The 19,025-nt window shown below is 46.1% G+C and overlaps 1 protein-coding gene across 13 annotated transcripts in view; it reads right to left on the reverse strand.

Annotated features, from left to right (window-relative positions):
• Positions 1–19,025, reverse strand: part of NFIX (nuclear factor I X) — a 247,403-nt gene that overhangs the window by 16,161 nt on the left and 212,217 nt on the right. For 5 of the 13 annotated variants that reach the window (XM_084835729.1, XM_084835727.1, XM_084835734.1 and 2 more), the window contains 3 exons: positions 15,520–15,695; positions 10,380–10,527; positions 7,220–7,314 (listed from right to left, as the gene is read on the reverse strand). In XM_084835729.1, the coding sequence (XP_084691855.1) occupies positions 7,220–7,314; positions 10,380–10,527; positions 15,520–15,695 (419 nt within the window). The remainder of the gene's footprint in view (positions 1–7,219; positions 7,315–10,379; positions 10,528–15,519; positions 15,696–19,025) is intronic. The other 8 variants (XM_084835733.1, XM_084835730.1, XM_084835731.1 and 5 more) reach the window with 3 other exon arrangements.

Consider the following 19,025-nt stretch of genomic DNA (forward strand, 5'->3'; position numbering starts at 1 on the left):
TCTTCCCCTCCCCCCAACACCTCCCCCCACCTGTAAATCACAGAGGCTCCATGGGTGGAGCAAGGGTTGGGGCCAGACCTGCTTTTGCAAACCTAGCACTACGTCCCATTTCCCAGAACTGACTGTCCTCCAGCTAGGGTTGTGTCAAGCTGACATGGTCCAGCAGGGGGCCCACCATTTGTGGACCCCAGTTCCTACTGCTCCATTTGCTCAATATCACAGTCCCAGCCACCTGCCTTCTCCCTCTGGGCCCTAAAAGTTTGAACTGGCTCAACCTCTGCCCCCTGAGGAGGAGGAGGAGGAGAGGAATTCTTTCCCTTCCAACCCAGGAAGAGGCAGAGGGAAGTTGCCCCCAACTCTTGTTATGTGCAGTTCAAGCAGTGAGAGGAACCTCCATGATGGGCTTCTAATCTATATGCCACAACCTGAGCAGTGTCTGAAAGTTCAAAACTTCCTTTTACTCAGAACTAAGTAATTCCTTTTACTCAGAGATGCAGGCCCTGCACAGAGACAGCATCTGCTCCCTGCCAGTGCCAACTAGGGTGGGGGAATAAGCCACACTGTGGACAGAATCACCATCTGCAGTACTGAGAGGACACTGAAGCCATGGCAGAGGAAGGGAACGGGGAGAGGAGGACAGCTACAAATAATTCAGATTCTCTGGAGAAAAAGCAGGCACTGAAAATGGCCACTAGGAGGGGCTCTGCTACCACAATTGTGGAGGCTGGAAGGAAAGTTCTTCCCTTCGCCAGCTTTCAGTCTCTCTGCCTCCCTTGTACCACTGCCAAATGCTTTCCTTGCTTACTCTGACACTATGGAGCATGCCTGCTTTACTGGGTGAAGCTCTCCTTTCTATATCTCTTCTGGATGCAGCTTCCTTGAAAGGCTGTACCTGCTTGGGAACTCCAGGGGCCTAAACACATTCATACAAATAGGTGGAACAGGAAGCGCTAGCATCATTTGCTGCACTTTTCAGAGCATCAGGAAATGCTGATGCTCACCCCCACCTTCAAATCAGCAGACCTCATTCTCTTCCCATAGCCAAGCAGGAGTCACAAGCCTGCAGCTGCACTGCTCTGTTTCTTCTCCTCAGACCTCACCCTACTCAGATCGCTTTGGGACAGAGAGGGGAATATGGAAATATTCCCCTTTTTACAGGAGGAGATTTGAAGCTTAGCGCAGATCACGGAAGGCCAATAACTGTGACATGCAGTGAAACAAATTTTCCAGGCTCCAAAGACAGCACTGAGTCAACCCACCCTGCCCAGATCAAAGACACAAATCCCCCTTCCCCAGGTTGGGTACAGAACCCAGGTTTTCTGACTTCCAGAGTTTCTTTATATAAACAAGTAGTCCCTGCTCTTTTCTGAGATGCTTTTAATCTCTCCTGCTGTTTTTGCTCCACAAATCCTCTCCTGTTTGGTCAATCCACGTTCCTTTCATAAAATAAGATGCCAGCTCTTACACCCAAGTGAATCCATGCCAGCCAACCAGATTGCTGACCATTACTCATTGTCACAGATTCCGGCCAATCAAGTGCAGATGTATCCCCAATCTAAATCCTCCAACTGGGTGAGGTGTGCAGTGATGCTTAGCTTTCTAAGCCAATCACAAAGTACTGGCTAAATTGCAGCACCAGAGGCAAAAACTGACATCTTTTGGTGGTGGTGGGGGGGATCCATACAAATTAGGGATTTGGAAACAATCAATCAAAACAACAGCAGCAGCACAGCACTTACTGGCTGTCCTTGCTCTGTAATTGGCTGGAACATGAGACTATATGCTTAGGAAGCCAATCAGAATGCTGTGCCTCAGTAACAAGCCAGTCAGGAGTTGTCACTCCACTATGACAACGTCCACTTGGCAGTGAGGGATGAATCCATCTCCAGATGTCCCTTCATGTCATCGCATCTCTCAGATGCCTTGAGCAAACCCCTCCATAGTCACATGACTGCTTTCTGGAAGCTCCATTCTGACAGCATCGCTGAGCTGCTGCTGACCTTGCCTCAACTGTCCTAGAGTGGCATCAGGCTTCAGCAGCAGCAGTGCAAATCTGGGGACGTCAAATGATGCAAGAAGCCATGTGTATTTATTCCAAGGTCTGCCTGATTCACAGATAAAGTGGGAAGTAATGGGGGGTGAGGAAGCCTATTGTTTCAGAAGAAAAGGGAACACAGGGGTGATGGGAACTAAACCCTCCCCTGCCATACGTCACTGCATTGCTACATTGCTTCAAGCACTTTTCTCCCCAGCCTGGCTCACATCCATTATAGGAACTGGGCTGGGACAAAAGTGCTTCAAGCACAGAGAACAGTGAGGTAAGGTGTGGGAAGTATGGTTTAGTTTTTCTCACCTTCATGCTTCTTTTCATATTGCAAACAGATCCCCTCCCCTCTTTGTATGTGAATGGGGCAGACCACATGCAGACATACACATGGCTGACCCATCAGGTCTAGTTTGGTTCTAAGGCTTGTTGGTGGTGGCTCTTTTATCCTCTTTCTTGATGACGTTTTACATAGCCAATTGCCACTGTGATGAAAAATACTGTTACATGACAAAGAAGCAGGTGTGATTTTGCAGCTCCTGTCAGCCCCTCTGTGGCTGCCACTGGCCTGCAGCTGTTGAGAGCAGGGGGCACTATGATGCTATCATCTTTTACTACACATGACCTAGGAGATGTAGGTCAGCATCAGTCACGTTCCCGTGATGCCTGGCTTGGGGGAGACCAGAGCACTGGAAGGAGAAGACAACAGCTAGAAATGCATCGGACACACCAGCCACAACAGAAGGTAGTTTGCTTGTGGTGCTGGTGCAGCCTTAGACTTTAAGCCAAGTGGGCAGAGACCAGGGCAGTCCTGGGCTCTGCACATGCTGCTGGCACTAAATGAATGTTTAAGAACAACAACAACAATAAAAGCAGTGTGGCCAGAAGCAAAGGTCTGTCACACCTCACAGGACCTGCAGCTGTTCCTATGAGCAACAGCCAGAAGCCACAGCTGAGAGAGGTAGAACTGGCAGGCATCCTCCTTCTCTCCTTCATCTCTCTCTCTCTGTCTCTCTCTCCCCCAATTCTTCCTGTCATTTTCTTTCCCTCTTTTGTCCTCCTCCATCTGCCTGAATCCAGAGTTCAGAAAAGTCACTGGTTACTGTGGTAACATCTGCCCTCCCCCCAATATACTGTAGCCTAGCCAATGGAGCAGGGAATATCCCCCACCACCACCAAACACACATGCAGACATTAAAGGGCCCTTGGTAATGCTTGGAGCCCACCTGGCAGTGCCTTGGTTGAGAAATACCTCAATATCCTCCAACCATCTTATGCATGATGGGCCAGAGTAACCCCTCCCCATCCCCTCCCATCCCAACAGGGATGAGAATTTTTTAGAAATCAAAAGGAATCAAGAGGGAAAGGAGTATCAGAGCTAGAAAGAAAGTGATAGGAGTACATTAAAAGAAAGCGGGGGCGGGGGAGAGAAAAGGAAGGGGAGAAGAAGAAAGAAATGGAAAATGAAATAAAACCAGAAAGGCGAAACAGAAAAGAAGGAGAAAGCAAGAAGTAGGGAAGTTGCTGGCGGAAGTGCCCCTGCTATTCCTGTGGCTGTGCTGGGCCCTAGTCCAGCCTCGCTCCGGACCATTGTTTCCCTGCCCGGCCCCCCAAGTCCAAGTTCATCTGGGTGTGACATCATGTCTGGTTGCTCGGGGAAACCAGACGGGCCAGACGTGACATTGGTTATGGGATGGGAAGGGGAGCAGATCTCATTCCTGCTCTGTTCCGGCTCCTTCACTCACCGCCAGGGAGCAACGGAGGCTGGGAAGGAAAAGCAGATCAAGCTGAGAGCAATCTTGTGTGGGACAGGAGAGGGGGAGAGAGCAGGCTGGAGAGGGGTGGACAGGACTGTGTTCATTCCCACTCCGCTTTTACCCAGCCTTTCTCTGTTACTCTAACCTTCATGTCTCTGCCACCAGTCAGAGTACTGGCAAGATTAAAATATCCCTACAGAATATGGCATGCCAGTCTATCATTTCACTGCATAATAAATGCACAGTTGTTAGTTGTTATGGGGCATCCCCCCAGGTAAGCATGGATGTTACAAGGAATAAACAGCAATGTTCTGCTGCTAGAAAAAAATGCAGTCCTCTCTCTCCCTGAACTGTCTTCTCCAGTGAGGCTTGTGTACTGCAGCTGCAAATCACTTGTGCTGAGCAACATACCCCTGCCCCTCCATGCCCATGGCATTTTGATAACTTTTTAAAAGGCTTTGGATTTTTCCCCCTGATGCTCAGCATTGCCTGAACTACTTAATCTTGCAGGAGAGCTTGTTAGCCTCTTAGAATTTGGAAGAAAAACTGGCGAGGCTCCTGCCCACCCCTGCTAGTAATCCTGTATTTTGTGAACCACCTTGTTGTGGGAACATGATACTGTGTCACTAGTGCTAAATCCAGGTTAGGGCTACTTTAATACTGAGGGGACAGAATCTATGGCTTTGGGTTTGTTAGGAAACAACCTTGAGTGCGTTTTCAAATACGTGGGTCTTTAATTGGCTTTGGCTTAAATCATTCTGCGATGTGAATGTAAAGGCAACATTAGCAAGAATGTCTACTAGTCTGCCTATTCTGTTTTACTTCTGTAACGACATTCACATGTGATACAGACAGTGCAAACTAGGCTCGAAGATGCATTTAAGCCTCATGTGAAAATATACTGTCATCTGTCTACCTCTACTCCAAAGAACCTTTTTGGCGACTGCAGAGTGAAGCTCCCTGGCAAACCAGACATTAGCATCAGGAATGGATTCCCTGCAGAATTCCAGCCCAGGAAGTATGGAAAGGAGTAGTGGAACTTCCAAAGCTCAGCACAGGCTTTGTACATAGCAGTGCAGTGTACGGAGAGAAGCATGCCCATGAGTGCTACACAATTGCTCCAGACCTGGAATTGCCACCATGTCCATTGGTCCATCCCAGAGCAATGCCTAAAGTTCACGTCTGCACACACCTCTAGAGAGACTTTGAAAATACACTTCCAGTCCTACATACACAGAGGTGCTGGCACTGATCTCATCCTCTGGCTGCTGATATTGACAGAAGGGGCTTGGCCCAATGTCACCTCTGCAACCTGCTTTCTACTTAGCTTCCTTTTAAGTGATTTCACTGCTTTGCCTGGAATGTTGGCTATATCTTGTCACTGCAACTTACTGTTGTCTCACCTCCATAAGGTCTCTGTCCTCCCCACACAAATACTTTGCACAATAACTGGCTGGCCAATCGCACAAATAATGAAGTGGCTCAGCTGGCAAAACTACCTCCCAACTGGCTCCAACCTCTTATCCTATGCCTTTATAACTCCCATGGGAGGCACCAAGGAACCAATCAGATTCTCCTTCCACCACTTTGCTTGGCAGTGAGTTTCCCCCCTGCCTTGGAACACTGAAAGGCAGCAGAGCAACCCTGAGACTGGTGGAGCAGCGGCAACCACAAGGGAAGATTACAATGGCAAAGGCGGGGGTGGGGAGAGGCCTGTCTGAAGTGGGGAAATGATAATAGGGCAAAGAGAGCCAGTGTGGTACAGTGTCCTGATAAGTGGATTTCTTCATACCTTGTTTCTTTCACCATGCAAAGTTGTTGTTTTTTAATGTCTGCTATAATTTGTTCTCATCATCAAATGCAGGGCCACTTCACATGTTACACTTCTACTTCCGTGCAGGAAAAAAGGTGAAACCTGCATGTAGATCATCACATGTATTCCACTGTGTACTTAGGTTGGGAAATGGCATCTTCCTGGCATGCATACACTATATACTTAGGTCATGCTGACTGGGGATGATGAGAGTTATAGTCCAACACATCTGGAAGGTGCCAGGTTGGGGAAGCCTGCACTAAACCATAATGAGAACAAGCAGCAGTAAGCTTCAGGCTTGCTTGATCCCCTTCCCCTCCTCTGGTGCAACTGTGCAAGAGAGAGTTTGGAAGTTTTTACTTCCAGTTGAGGTTAACTGCAGCTTTCTGTGTTGCCCAAACCTGACAAGCTGTTGTTAATCTTAACTATGGTTTGTTTGAAACAAACCAACTTCAAACTAGGTTATGGAGCTGGCTTGTTTAAGCAGTTAAGTTTAACATTAACTGTAGTTAAACTGCGGTTAACTGAAATCAGAAGCAAAAGCTTCTCCTTGTGGAACACCAGAGGAGGAGAGGGGAAGTGGGGAGAATGCAAAGTCAAGGTTCACTGCAGCTTGTTCTCATCATGCTAAACTATGGTTTAGTGTGATGTCCCAATGTGGCATTAGTGTGGGTTTACCACAAGTGATTATCTACACTTTTCCCAAAACACTTCCATGCAAGAAAAAGTGCAGATAATAATAGTAAGCACACATGTGTATATTTCACTAACTATACAAGCAGTGTGCACATGCCAGGAAGTTGCAGTCTCCTAAACTATGTACACAGTGAAATACATGTGACATTTACACATGAGTTTCATGTTTTTCCCTGTGTGGTAGAGCTTTCTGTGTTGAAGTATAACATGTGAAGTGGCCCTTGAGCTTGGCCTCACTTCACTGGGTGATAAGAACAAATGTGTAGGAAAGGCATCAAATGTGAACAGCCTTGAGAGACAGTGACCTGCCCAAGCCCACCCAGTGAGCTCTGTGGTTGAGCAGATTGATAGGACCTTCCCCATCCAAATCCAACACCTTTGTCATTGCGCTACACTTCAAACATGGGAGTTCTGCATTCAAATTCCATCTCAGCCACAGACCCACAAGCCAAAGACACTCTCTCTGAGCCTCAGTTTGCCATCTCAAAAATGGAGACTGTAATTTATGTTACAGATTTGGGTTAGATAATGTCAAACGCAGCTGTGGTATTCCAAGGGGGCTTGATTGCACACCCTGTAACAGAACCCTGGAGTCCTGATATTCAGTCTGTTTTTATTCTACCCACTAAACTCCCTCTCATCCCCACAAATGAAACAAAACCTGAAGAGATCCACATTCTAGCTGCGTTTTCTTTCCATTTGAGCTCTGCCCCATTCTATGGGGGAGCCTTTGGTGCTGAATACAATGGAGCTGAAGGGTGTCATCAGACGTGTGGGTGTTCGGATCTGGCCTCACCCCATCCATCCCTTCAGCAAAACCATGCCCATCATCCCACCCCACCCCACATAATGCAAGCTACGTTTGGGCTACTGCCACACATACACCCCCTGTGAAGCTGGTCCCCCTACCTGAGATTGCTGGGGGATGTTTAGAAAGTTGCCGTCCCGGGGTCCGATGCCGACAAACCGGTTGGCAGAGGAGGAGGAGCCTGGCGCTGAGAATGCTGGAGGGGAAAGAGACGTGAGGCCGTTAGGGCCACTGGGTGAGGCTGGAGGCATCGATGGTGGTCATGGAAAAGGATGGGCACATGGGCTTGCCAGAGGAGGCTCAAGACAGCAAAATCTGGGGAGAAACTGGGCAAACCCCCTCCCTCCCTCCCTCCCTGGAACACCCTCTCCCTCCAAGGGCTAAGGAGAGTGGGATAGCCAGCTGTAGGTTGTGAATGGGGCATGCTGAGAAGGTTGGCAAATGCTTGTTTCCTGAGAGATGTGGGTTTAGGGGCACTGATAAGACAGGCACAGCCTGACTTCATGAGCAACTCCAGCAGTTGCTTAGGGCAACAACTTTTTAGAGGCCTCAATGAAGCCACATGCCAGCATCCTCTGTGGCATTCCTGGGGTGCTCCTCTTGGATCATGCAGTGCAGCCTTGTACAAGCCTTGCTGACTGAGGTGGATGATGGGGAGACTCTGGCCTTCATTCCGCAGGCTTCGTTTCTCTTGTACATGCTCTCTCACTCTCTCTCTCTAGTGGCTCAAAGCCTTCATCTCCTGGCCTAGTTCACCCCTGGAGGTGGCTGGGGGGCTTCTTTGTGGAGAGTGCCATCAGCAGCCTGAGACAAACCTACTGCCCACTGGCGGAGTGGATGGCATTCCAAAACATGCCCATGTATGGGCCTGCCAGGAGATGGAGTCTTGTGGTCTGCGTGCCTCCCCTGGGCATAGCACTGTGTGCCAGAAATAACTGAGCTCAGCTCTCTGGTATTTTGTATGGTGGCAGAGGAGGGCAGGGCTCTCAGCGAGGGGCAGGGAGCAGGCATGGGAGATTCCCCCACCCCAAAGCTGATCTCCAATGTGGAAACCCGTCTAGACCAAGATACACTCAGAGATACTGTTAAAGCTCCCTAGGAGATTCTGAAATCACATGCTAACACACATACACGCGCATGCACACACACAAAACAGCCAACTGTGGCATTTCACCTTCAATTCGGCCTCTGAGCACAAACATCCCTGGTTGCCTGAAGCTGTTTCCTCTGCTAGCCATCCCTGTAGGACCTTGATGGGAAGGCAGCAGCTCTTGCTCCGTGAGTTCAAGGCTTGGTTTCAGGGATTGACAGGAAGAAGGAAAAGCCTCCCTTTTACTGCCAACCCCCCAGAGGCAAGTTGCTCCATGTGCTCCCCAACTTCCAATGCAACACTGGAAGCCTCATGAGCTCCGTTCCTCTTTGTTGAGCTCCAGCTACCAAAAAGGACAAAGAGCTGAGCTACACAACCAGCACACTCATGTGAGATATCTGGTGTTGGACTGCACCACTTCAGACTGTGGGAAGGGGGCCGAATATTTGAATGACGCCCCCCTCGTAAAAAAATTCTGCACATACAAAATGAGCAAATGAACAAATGAAAGAGAACGGTTCTAGGCTAGTCTTCTTGCTGCCATGCTAGCTTTTAATGTAAATGGAGGCTTTCATTTTTCACCATGGGGGAGCATTCAAGCATCCAGTCAATTTGAGAATAATAATAATAATAATAATAATAATAATAATAATAATAATAATAATAATGTAGTAATTATTTCAGTCCCTCATCTGCAGTCTGTTTTGGTTCAGGCCAGCATCAGTACTTTATGTTGAGCTTCTTGATCATGAAGATCAACTCTTAGTGCCTGATGGCATCTGATCTCAACCGTAAAAGCAGCTGCAGCGCCCCACACGCCTTCTGAATCCTCTGTTAGCCCCGTTAGGAGAGTGGGAAAGACAGCAACCAGTACATACACAACTCCAGAATTTCCTTTCATGCCTACAGACTGTCCCCAGTTCCCCCTCCCCCACATCACCGCACCACCAATTTAATGAAGAATATGAACAGCGTGAGAGTGAGCGATGCCATGAGCACAGATGTAGGAAAAAAAAAGGGAAAAAAAGAACGGAGGGTGGGAGAGAAAGCAAAAGGAAAATGGAAGTGGTAGCCGATCCTTTTCTCCAAAGGGACTCCCCTAAGCTAAGAAGGATGGTGAGAACTACTTCAGAATTGGAAAACCCAGGAGACTTGACTCCCATCCCTCCTGCAATAGCTCTGATGGACACCCCCCTCCCCGCCACACACACCGCTGGGAATAGAGTCAGGCATCCTAGCTCATAGCCACCATCACCCCAGCCAGATGACAAATCTACCCTCCTAAAGATGGGGACAGAAATCCTGGGTTGCTGATCCACCCACCCCCAGTCCAGAGTTTGGGTCCTATTTCTCACCAAACACTGGGGACAGTATCTGGAAGTTCTGATTCCCAACTTTCCCTCCTTTCCCCTTCCACAGGCACACCCTTTCCAGAGGAAGCACAAATCACAATTCAGGGGGATGACAGGAAACTTGCTATGGATCTCAATAGAAATTGATTTTTGAAGCACCAGATGAGCACCCATAAACACAACCCTCCCTCATATCACAAAAAAAACAAAACATCTAACAGTAATTCTTATTCTTGGAATTTTATAAGTATGGTTTATTTTTGTTCCTTAAAAAAAAATTCAATCTTTACCCAGGAGCCACCATGGCAACCAACGTAATGAATAAAATAAAATTTAAAAAAAATTAAAGGTGTCGGAGCTGGGCAGCTACTGCATCTTTAAACGCTGGGGGATGGGATGGAAAGTGTGAGGGGGTGATGGCAGCTTTGGGAAGGGATCAGATGGGGTGTTTCAACCTTTAAAACAAGCATAAGGCACAAGACTTGATGATGACGACATGATGCCCCAAACCCACCATTTTGATCTACCAGCTGCTTATAGCTTGCTTTCCTCCCTCTCATTTCCCCATTCATTTTTCTACACTGTGTTCCTTTTTTCCTTTCTTCTCTATAGTAGTTTCTCTTACGCGCCTCATTCTTCTGCATCTGTCACTGTGTGCATTCTTCTCTGTTTCTCTTTTCCTTGCCCTTCCTCCTGCTCTCCCTGATATTTCTGCCCTGCTCAACCCCTAGTCTTTGAAGGGCTTTGGGGTGGGGGGTGGGAGAAGGTGACTTAGTTGTGTTTTGTTTGGTGGTTTGGGTTACGCTTGGGTCCACTTACAGGGTGATGTTGGTGTCGGCGCTCCGCCCTCTGGGTTAGTGCTGGTGGATTTTGTATCAGGCATTGGAAGGGGCACTGGTCTGGCCACAGGTGGTGGCGGCGGCAGCAAAAATGACCCCGTGACTTTGCCCTGGCCGCTACCGTTAGGCTGCGAACAACATAAATACAGTGATGCGTGAACGAGACAAGGCAACGTTAAAGATGCAGTATCCGCTGGTGGCTCCCAGGGCTGAGAGCAAGGGAAGGGAGTCCAATTTGGGTTTGAGGGATCCTTTTTCTCCGCCTTCTTTTTTCTTAAAATCATATTTTGATTTTAAATCTCCCCTGTACCTCCCTCAAACTTCCCCATGTCCTCACTGTCCTTTTCTCTCAAACTCATACATATTCCTTTCTTGTCACAAGTGACTCAAGCTGAATCCCCACCCAGGGGTCGCCTGTGACCAGGCAAGATTGACAGGTCGGAATGATGTCTCCTCCATTTGGATGAAAAGACGTGAAAACCAGAGTCGTGGCTGAAATTATTCCCTATCACACATCACTGCAAAACGTGTTGTCAATGCCATAGACCACGGCTCTGCAGCTAGAAGTAGGTTGTGCTCTTCAGTGGGTGCCCTGTGGCCTAGCTGGGGAATGGCTGAGTAGCTCCAGGGCAGCACTGCAACCAGGTCTGTCTGTGACTTCATATCGGTGCCCAGGGAAAAAGACTGAAGCAAGAGGCGTCTTAGTAGTGACAGGATACCCTGCCTCACTTGAGCTTTTTGTCTCTGTAGACTTTGGTTCCTAACTGGCCAGACCTATAGGACCATATATACATTTTGCCCACAAATAGCCCTGAGCTAAGAAAAAATGCCTTTGTGTTCATTAAAGATTTCTCTTCCCATCTCAGAAAATGCCAACCATAGATCTCCTAAAGCATATATCTGGTGCTTGGAAAATGTCACAAGATTTTGTAGCAGTTACCTTCTGAACTTGGAACCTGTAGTATCTCATTAAAAAGGTAAAGGTGTCCCCAACCAGTCGAGTCCGACTCTAGGGTGCAGTGCTCATCCCCGTTTCTAAGCCGAAGAGCCAGCGCTGTCCAAAGACGCTTCCGTGGTCATGTGGCCGGCATGACTGAACACCCAGGTGCACGGAACGCTGTTACCTTTCCCGCCGAGGCGGTACCTATTTATCTACTTGCAATTTCTTGCTTTCGAACTGCTAGGTTGGCAGGAGCTGGGACTGAAGACGGGAGCTCACTCCGTCAGGCAGCACTCGGGTCTTGAACTGCTGACCTTCCAGTCTGCAGTTCAGCGTCTTAACCACTAAGCCACCGCGGCCCATTACTTAGTACTTAATAATTACTTAATAAGTACTTAGTACTTATTACTTAGTACTTAAACACAGAAAGAAAAATCTTTTTCCACCTCTTTTAAATAAAAATCTGAAATCCAATTACGTCACAGAGCTGGTGAACTGGGGCTAGAAGAAAATACCTAATGTATCACAAGTCTAATGTCAGTAATTTTGGGGAAAGTGTTTCCTCAGTTCAGTTCTTCCTGGCCACATGTAGTCTACAAGAACCAAAGGAACTGTGACTATAGGACTCCATATTTGGGGCTAGGGTAATCCCAGTCCACAGAAAGGGCATCCAGTTCATGGCTAAGACTGAACCAGATGTAGAGAAATGGGCATCTTGTTCTGAAGATGTGGCTTCCCAAGTGATTTTACCGGATCCTGTTTTTCTCAGCCCTGGAAAGGAATAGAGATGGCTCCCTTCCTAAGAGCCACAGTGAATGGATCCTCCTGCATTTCTTCTGTAGTCCAGCAACTTACTCCCCCTGTATTTCTTGCTGTTTCTACACCACAGCCTTCCCTGATTTGGCTGATGTCCTAGGAGGATTCTGAGGGACAAGTGTCTTCATTTTGCATGAGCGATATAAATCTTCATTTTGTATCAGTGAGTCAGGAGCCAACATGGGATCCAAGGATTACTTGGACCCAGCAATGATGACAAGTCATCACAAGTCTTGACATGGTGGTCCCTTGACTACCAGTTCCGGTAATGTCTCTACTGTTTGATCTTTGTGCTGCTTCACTGCTGCTCTGGATGCCCTGGAGAGCTGGCAGAGACTTATTAAAACAAGATAATTAATCCGGAGCTGGGAAGTCTGCTGGAGTTGACAAAAGAAGGAGGGTGCTGTGGAACCTTAAAAGTCTTATTAGCTTGTCTTTGCCTTTTTGTTGACTCAGACTGACATGGCTACTCTTCTGGAATATATCCTGGTACGGCTGAAGGCTTTCCAGATGAGTTGCTTCCACACTAGCCCTTTTCTCTGGAACTGCCATCCTTTGTTTACTTATTTTTGATGAGGAATCCACAAAATGTTGCCAAATCATTGCATTCCAGTGTTTTCTGTGCTGTCCTCCAGAAATTACCTTTTTGCTATAAATTTTGCTATAAAATGCAACATTAACTTGTCCAATATGGACAGGCAAAGTACTATTGAGGCTTTGAAGGGCTACTGTGCCTTTACTGAAAAGCTTCTTGTTTGCATTTCATTGCTTCATGTTCAGTACAGCTGTGGGATTACTAATGAATTTCCCTTTAATTCCGGGATGGGGAACTTCTTTCAGCCTAAGGGCCAAATCCAATTTCAGAAAAGCTCCCAGGGGATGCATTCCAGTACCGAGTGGGGCGGAAGGCAAAAGGGGCAGAGCAAAAGGCAAAATGGGTAGGGCCAAAAATATTGTATGAGGATATGCATTTATTTATTTAAACATTTGTATCCCGCCCTATAGCATTAAGATCTCAGGGTGGTGTACAGATAAAATCAATTTAAATAGTATAAAACAATAAATAATTTAAATAGCTAAAAGCATATTAAACCATTAAACAAGCTAATAGCAATTAAAAATCTAAAACAATAAAACAGTTTAAACAGTGTGCAACTTTAGGGAATGCATTTAGACCTCAAAGGCTTTGGTAAAAATCCATGTTTTAACTTGGTACCAAAATGAAACCAATGTCTGTGCCAATCAGGCCTCCAAGGGGAGGGCATTCCACAACTAGGGTGCCACAGCAGAGGAAGCCCTCTCCTACATCCCACCATAGTGTATGTCTCACACTGGTGTGATGCAGTGGAGGTTATTCTAGCTTAAAGATCTTACTGCCAGTAACTAAGCCTTAGGATAGGCAGATCAAGCTTTTAGAATGAGGGAAGAAGCTGCACAAAAGCTTGGAAACCACCAAACCATTGGTTGGGAGAAAGGGAGTGGGGCAAGAGGAAGGGAGCGTGGCTATCTGGGAAATCCCAGAGGGCTGGATTGCGATCCTGGGGTGTGGGGGGTGGATATGGCCCCTGAGCCTGAGGCTCCCCACCCCAGCCTTAATTAATCAGCTTCTGTTCCCTTTGGTGTGTGTGTGTGTGTGTTTGTGTGTGTGGTAAACTACTGGTTTCCTTTTCTTATTGTTTTCTTCCTCTGATAGTGACATATAGCTATTTTGCTATAAAAGAAAGGAAAAAAATACAAGGAAACCAGTAATTTAACATGCCTATATACCTCTGCAGGGAACAGAAGCTGACTAATTAAAAGGCAATTCTTCACTAATCCCCCAGCCATACTGAACAGGAGGCAATAAAATGGGAAAAACCAATAAAAAGGAAACTTTTAATTAACATTACTGGGAACCTTTGCTAAATGGGGCTTACTTGTATATAAACATTATAGAAGAATCTTGGCCATGGGGAAGGGCATTGTTGGTTAACACTGTGTTAAGTTGCTTTTGGACACAAGGAGAGATGTGTTCGGGCTTTAGGTTTTTTAGTTTTAAATAGTCATTTTGATAACGTTGCTTTAAACTTGTATTTTATTGTATTGTTTGAATGTTGTATTTATATACTTTGGGGAGTTGTTTTGGGGGTCTTTTTGGCTGAAAGACAGTGTAGAAATAAACTGTAACATAACACAACAAATTAAGCACTGTGAGGAACTTCCGTTTTAATTCCACTTCCAGCAAATTGCAGCAAAGCAATGCCTTGGTACACTAAAGGGCTCTAGCGTAGAAGCAACTCTGTTCTAATACCTTCATTCCAAAGAGGTTTAAAGACAAAACTACTTCTCTTCCAAGGTTTTTAACATCTCACAGAGCCTGGAGTGAGTTGCCATGCTATGGGATGGGGAGGGCACTAACGCATCTCATCAAAACCATGCATCCTCATATGCCAAGTCACAAGGACTCCCTTTGACAGTGGCACTCAAACTGGGTCAATCATATTGCCTAAAGCATATTTTTAAAAGCATTTCTAGTACAAACCAAGTCACTTAGGAAAGTAGATTTTAAAAACTACCCATGCTACAACCCTTGGTGTCTCAGACAATCCCACATTCAAAAGTGCACATTGCTCTGAAAACTTCCAACTTGCAGACCCATGGATTCCTCTGCCATCTACCAATATTGCAAAGCCTTACATCTCTGGATCCTGCAACCATGTCACCATCACAAATTTCACAGGGTTACATATTCTAGACCATGCTCAGCTCAGCCCTCTGGGATTCTTCTGTGCCATGGAACCCAAAATACTCCACGTTCCAGAACACTCAAAGTCCTCCAGAAACTTCTCCTGTGATGAAAAGGGTGGCAGACAGGGATGGTGGAGGGAAATGGGGTGACAGGAAAAAAACCTGTCTGGGAAACATAGACCTCCCTTTGGAGGTCATGTCCTACACAAGGTGAAACGACAAGCAGAAAAGAAGCCCATCTTTTGAATACACTGCATTCCTCTCACCTACCCTGATAAGCAAATCTATTCCAATATCCTGACTAACCGCAGTGTAGTTCTTCCCAGGCTACATATTGGAACTTGGAACCAATATTTTCAGAGGCCAAGGTAAAGTGCTGAGAGCAAGCCAGTGTCAGTCTGACTGCTCCTTCAAGGAAAGAGGGGCCCATTCTGCCCGACCCACAGGGCTACATAATAGTGCCTACAATGCTACTGACTTCTCTATGCCCTAGGCAGGCAGGCAGGCAGGTAGGCAGGCAGACAGACAGACGGAGGGAGGGAGGGAGACAGAGAGGGAGAGGAGCCAGAGAAGGGCTATAGGGCAGGGTTCTGATTGGACTGGCCGGCATCCCTGGGCTAAGTTGCGAGGCTCTTACCTGCCCGGAGCCCTGGCCTGAGCCATCCGAGCATACAAACTGCACAAATTCCTTCAGCGAGTCCTGGCCGTGGTGGTGGTGGTAGCGGATGGTCGGGTGTGTGAAGTAGGGGCTGGACTGTTGGATGATGGAAGTTGACGGGAAGTGCAGGGCCGACGCTGTGGCACGGGGGCTTCCTGGAGAGTGTAAGGACAGATGGACAGAAACACAGAGAGGAGTAGAGAGAAAGAGACAGACAGAGAGAGAGGGGGACAGAGAGAGATGTCAGTAACAACCCCCATGCCATGCTGCTTCCATTCCACACAGCCCAATAGCCACCTATATCAATCATATTTGCTCAGGCCTCAAATGAACACCCTGCCCCACATCATTGTGGCAGAGGGCAAGGGGTGCCACTATGTCTTTTGCTGTTGTCTCAACCTCAGCAGGGGGGTTGAAATTGCTCTTTTTCACAACGGATACATGGGTGAGCATTTGCAAAGACATGCAAGCAGATGCAGAGGGATCTGAGCTGTGTGCTACACATCCTGAACCTACAAACATGCAGCAAGTATGTATATATTTATGTATCTATAAAGACATACACACACACACACACACACACAGTGGGGATGGGGGATACTTTTGCTTCTGTTAATGTTTTTATATCCCTGTCATTTTTAAAAATCGCACCTTGTTGATCTCCTCTGCCTTACAAGCTATAAAGAGGATTTAACCAATGCCTCCAACCCCCTGTCCTCATCTCTCATCAAAATGAAGTACAAATACAGGTAGATGCATGTTCTTTCATTCATCCTTTATTACCATGACTTCATCCATCCCTCTATGGTTTCCCCTCCTCGTTCTCTCATCAAATTTAAGATTATTAGCTTGTTAGGGCAAGGACCTGTCTTTTCTTCTTGCATTGCTCTGTAAAATGCCATGTACATTAATGGCACTATATAAATAACTATAATGATAACTTGTACCTATCCACCGAGCACACAAAGGCAAAAGTGTGTAACATATTTCTCTCCTTGGGAATTACTGGTACATTACTAACTAACATGGAGGGAATGGAGCACAGCCAGCCAAGGGACCAGCTGTTGTGAACTGGGGATTGACTCCCCTGTGTGGCTGAAGTTCCTCCTACACACACTGATACACAAGGCAGATGGTGGAAACTGGAATAGGGAATAAGGATGGTGGCAAAGCAGGTACACAGAACAATTGAACAGTGGCTAAGCTGGGCAGGTAGAAGGAGGGTAAAAAACATTTGTGCTCTGTGGCAGCGGAGCATAAAATGGAAGGAGGCCAGATTGATATTAAATTTATGAAACACATTTGTAATCATATTAATAGTTGGCCAATAGAGGCAGTTACTAAGGAATGTTAGGGAATAAAATCACTGAAAAATCAGCAGCACTAAAAGACTCTAGTGTGGAAGCAATCTAAGCATTACATAAAACTAAGATTCTGTGCATAAAGAATCTCAGCCATACCTACAGAATGAGGAAGCGTATCCTGGAGTTCCTGACTAGGAGCCTCCCACAAGATTCTATGACAAGATAGCTCAAAGGAGTTGAATGAGTAGGATTAAAGAAAAGATCTGGCCTTTTGTCATAGCACTGATGGTATCAGGACAGCTGGAACTGCCCAGCCTTTTAAATAAACTTTTTTAAATCACATAGATTTAGTCAACTACAAGCCAGTTTCAAATCTACCATTCCCGGGCTAGGTGGCTGAGCAAACAATGGTGGGACAACTCCAGGGATTTCAAACAAAAATCCTGTTCCATCATTTTCAGAGGGGGTAACTGCAGGGCCCATGGACAGGTCTGTTTTGTGCGCAACTCTCTGCACAGGGAAATTCACCAGACTATACCTGGGCTTAGGGCTGAACTACACATTATGCAGAAGATCTGTAATTTGATCACCCAATTATTTGTTTTTAAATGAAATGCAGCACTGGGGGAAGGGAACGTTTAAGTCCTTCTCCAATGCTGCTTTCACAATCAAAATGACATACCTCAGGCTGCTGTTTGCTCCAGAAGGGAAAAAATAAATAACTGGGAGTGGAAGGTGGGATTTTGATTGGGAAAAGGGCATGAGGAAGGATTAAATACCTGCTCCCACAAGACTGCTGCTCAAATCAAATTGGTAGCACCCAGAAATGCATTTCATTCAAAGATAAAAGCTTGGAATATCCTATCAGGGATCTTCTGGATAATAATAATTATGAGTTAGTAAATGAGTCGCCCTATGGCTGAAGTTGTCAATGTGTAGTTTGGCTCTTAGTTTCTGCTAATAAGTTAAAACTCCCTCCCCACAAGGCATTTCTCAAACTTATACCGGTTAATTTTTAACTCTGTCTATGTTTTTATATATCCTTTTTTTAACTGTTTCATAAAGTATTTTTATGGATTTCAAATATTTTAAAAAATATTCTGTATTTCTATAAATAGAAAAGTGACAAATACATTTAGAAATAAAAAAAATAAACAAAATGCATCCCCATTTTGCTATCCACATTTTTTTTTGTTTTACAAAAAAGCCAGGTTGACAACTTCAGAGACTGCTTAACACACTGCGGCATTCCTGTGTGTTCAGAGCAAGGTGCAAGTGTGCTGTCTCAATGACAGCATATGCAGCCAGCTCCAATACCTGTGAAGACTTGAGAAATGTGGTTTCTGCTCACACCAGAACTAGGGCTGGCTGGAATTTATATCCCCCAATTCTTCACCCTGGCTTTCGGTGCCTTTTCCCAATAAGTTGATTAATTGAATCTAGGCTTCCGGGGAGCAACTGATCAACTGTATCCATGGTGTGCTCCTCAAACTGCAGGTCAGAAGCAAGTTGCTCTTGGACAAAGTTTAGCTTACCTCATTTGCATCTGTTTCTTTTTGTCTGTTTCTTTTCTGTGCTTTAAAACTGAGCATTTTTGCATAAGAGTTCTAACTGCCCTACATCTAAGCATTGAAATGCTGCTAGTTACATATTTTCAGTGGCTGTATAGAGCCTGAGGAGTGTTAAGGTTATGAAGCTGAAAGTTACTTTGCTGGTACCTTCAAGTGGGGCTTCTCCCTACAGACTACTTTAAAGTAGGGAGTTGGTGGCAGTGCAGCTACCGCTATTTCAGGACTGAGTTCATCTCAGTTTACCTACTCCTGTCGTTTTAACTAAAATGTAAGTCTGCGGGCTGAATCTGAGAGGAGGAAGAAAGAGAGAAATCAGTCTGCTCCTATCGCATTGCTGCAGTTAGATCGCTGCAGTAACCTTCTTCCACCATATTATTTTATGAGCTCATACACAGAGATTATATGGAAAACTCAAGCAAGCACTGGCCAGCACATTCCTAACCCCAAACATGCCAGTGGCTTTGGTTCTCAAAAGGAGGCCTGCATCTTCGTTAGCTCTGCCCATCTCTGACAGTGTGCCTCAGCTGGTATTATATTTACAGTAAGACTGATCCTTGAACAAAATATAATTGGCATCCAAGGCAAGATTCAAAGTGTGTAGTGAGACAGG

Source organism: Heloderma suspectum, chromosome 2 (genome assembly GCF_057233095.1).
Source record: "Heloderma suspectum isolate Gila_16-S chromosome 2, 16-S_ref, whole genome shotgun sequence".
NCBI classification, from domain to species: domain Eukaryota; kingdom Metazoa; phylum Chordata; class Lepidosauria; order Squamata; family Helodermatidae; genus Heloderma; species Heloderma suspectum.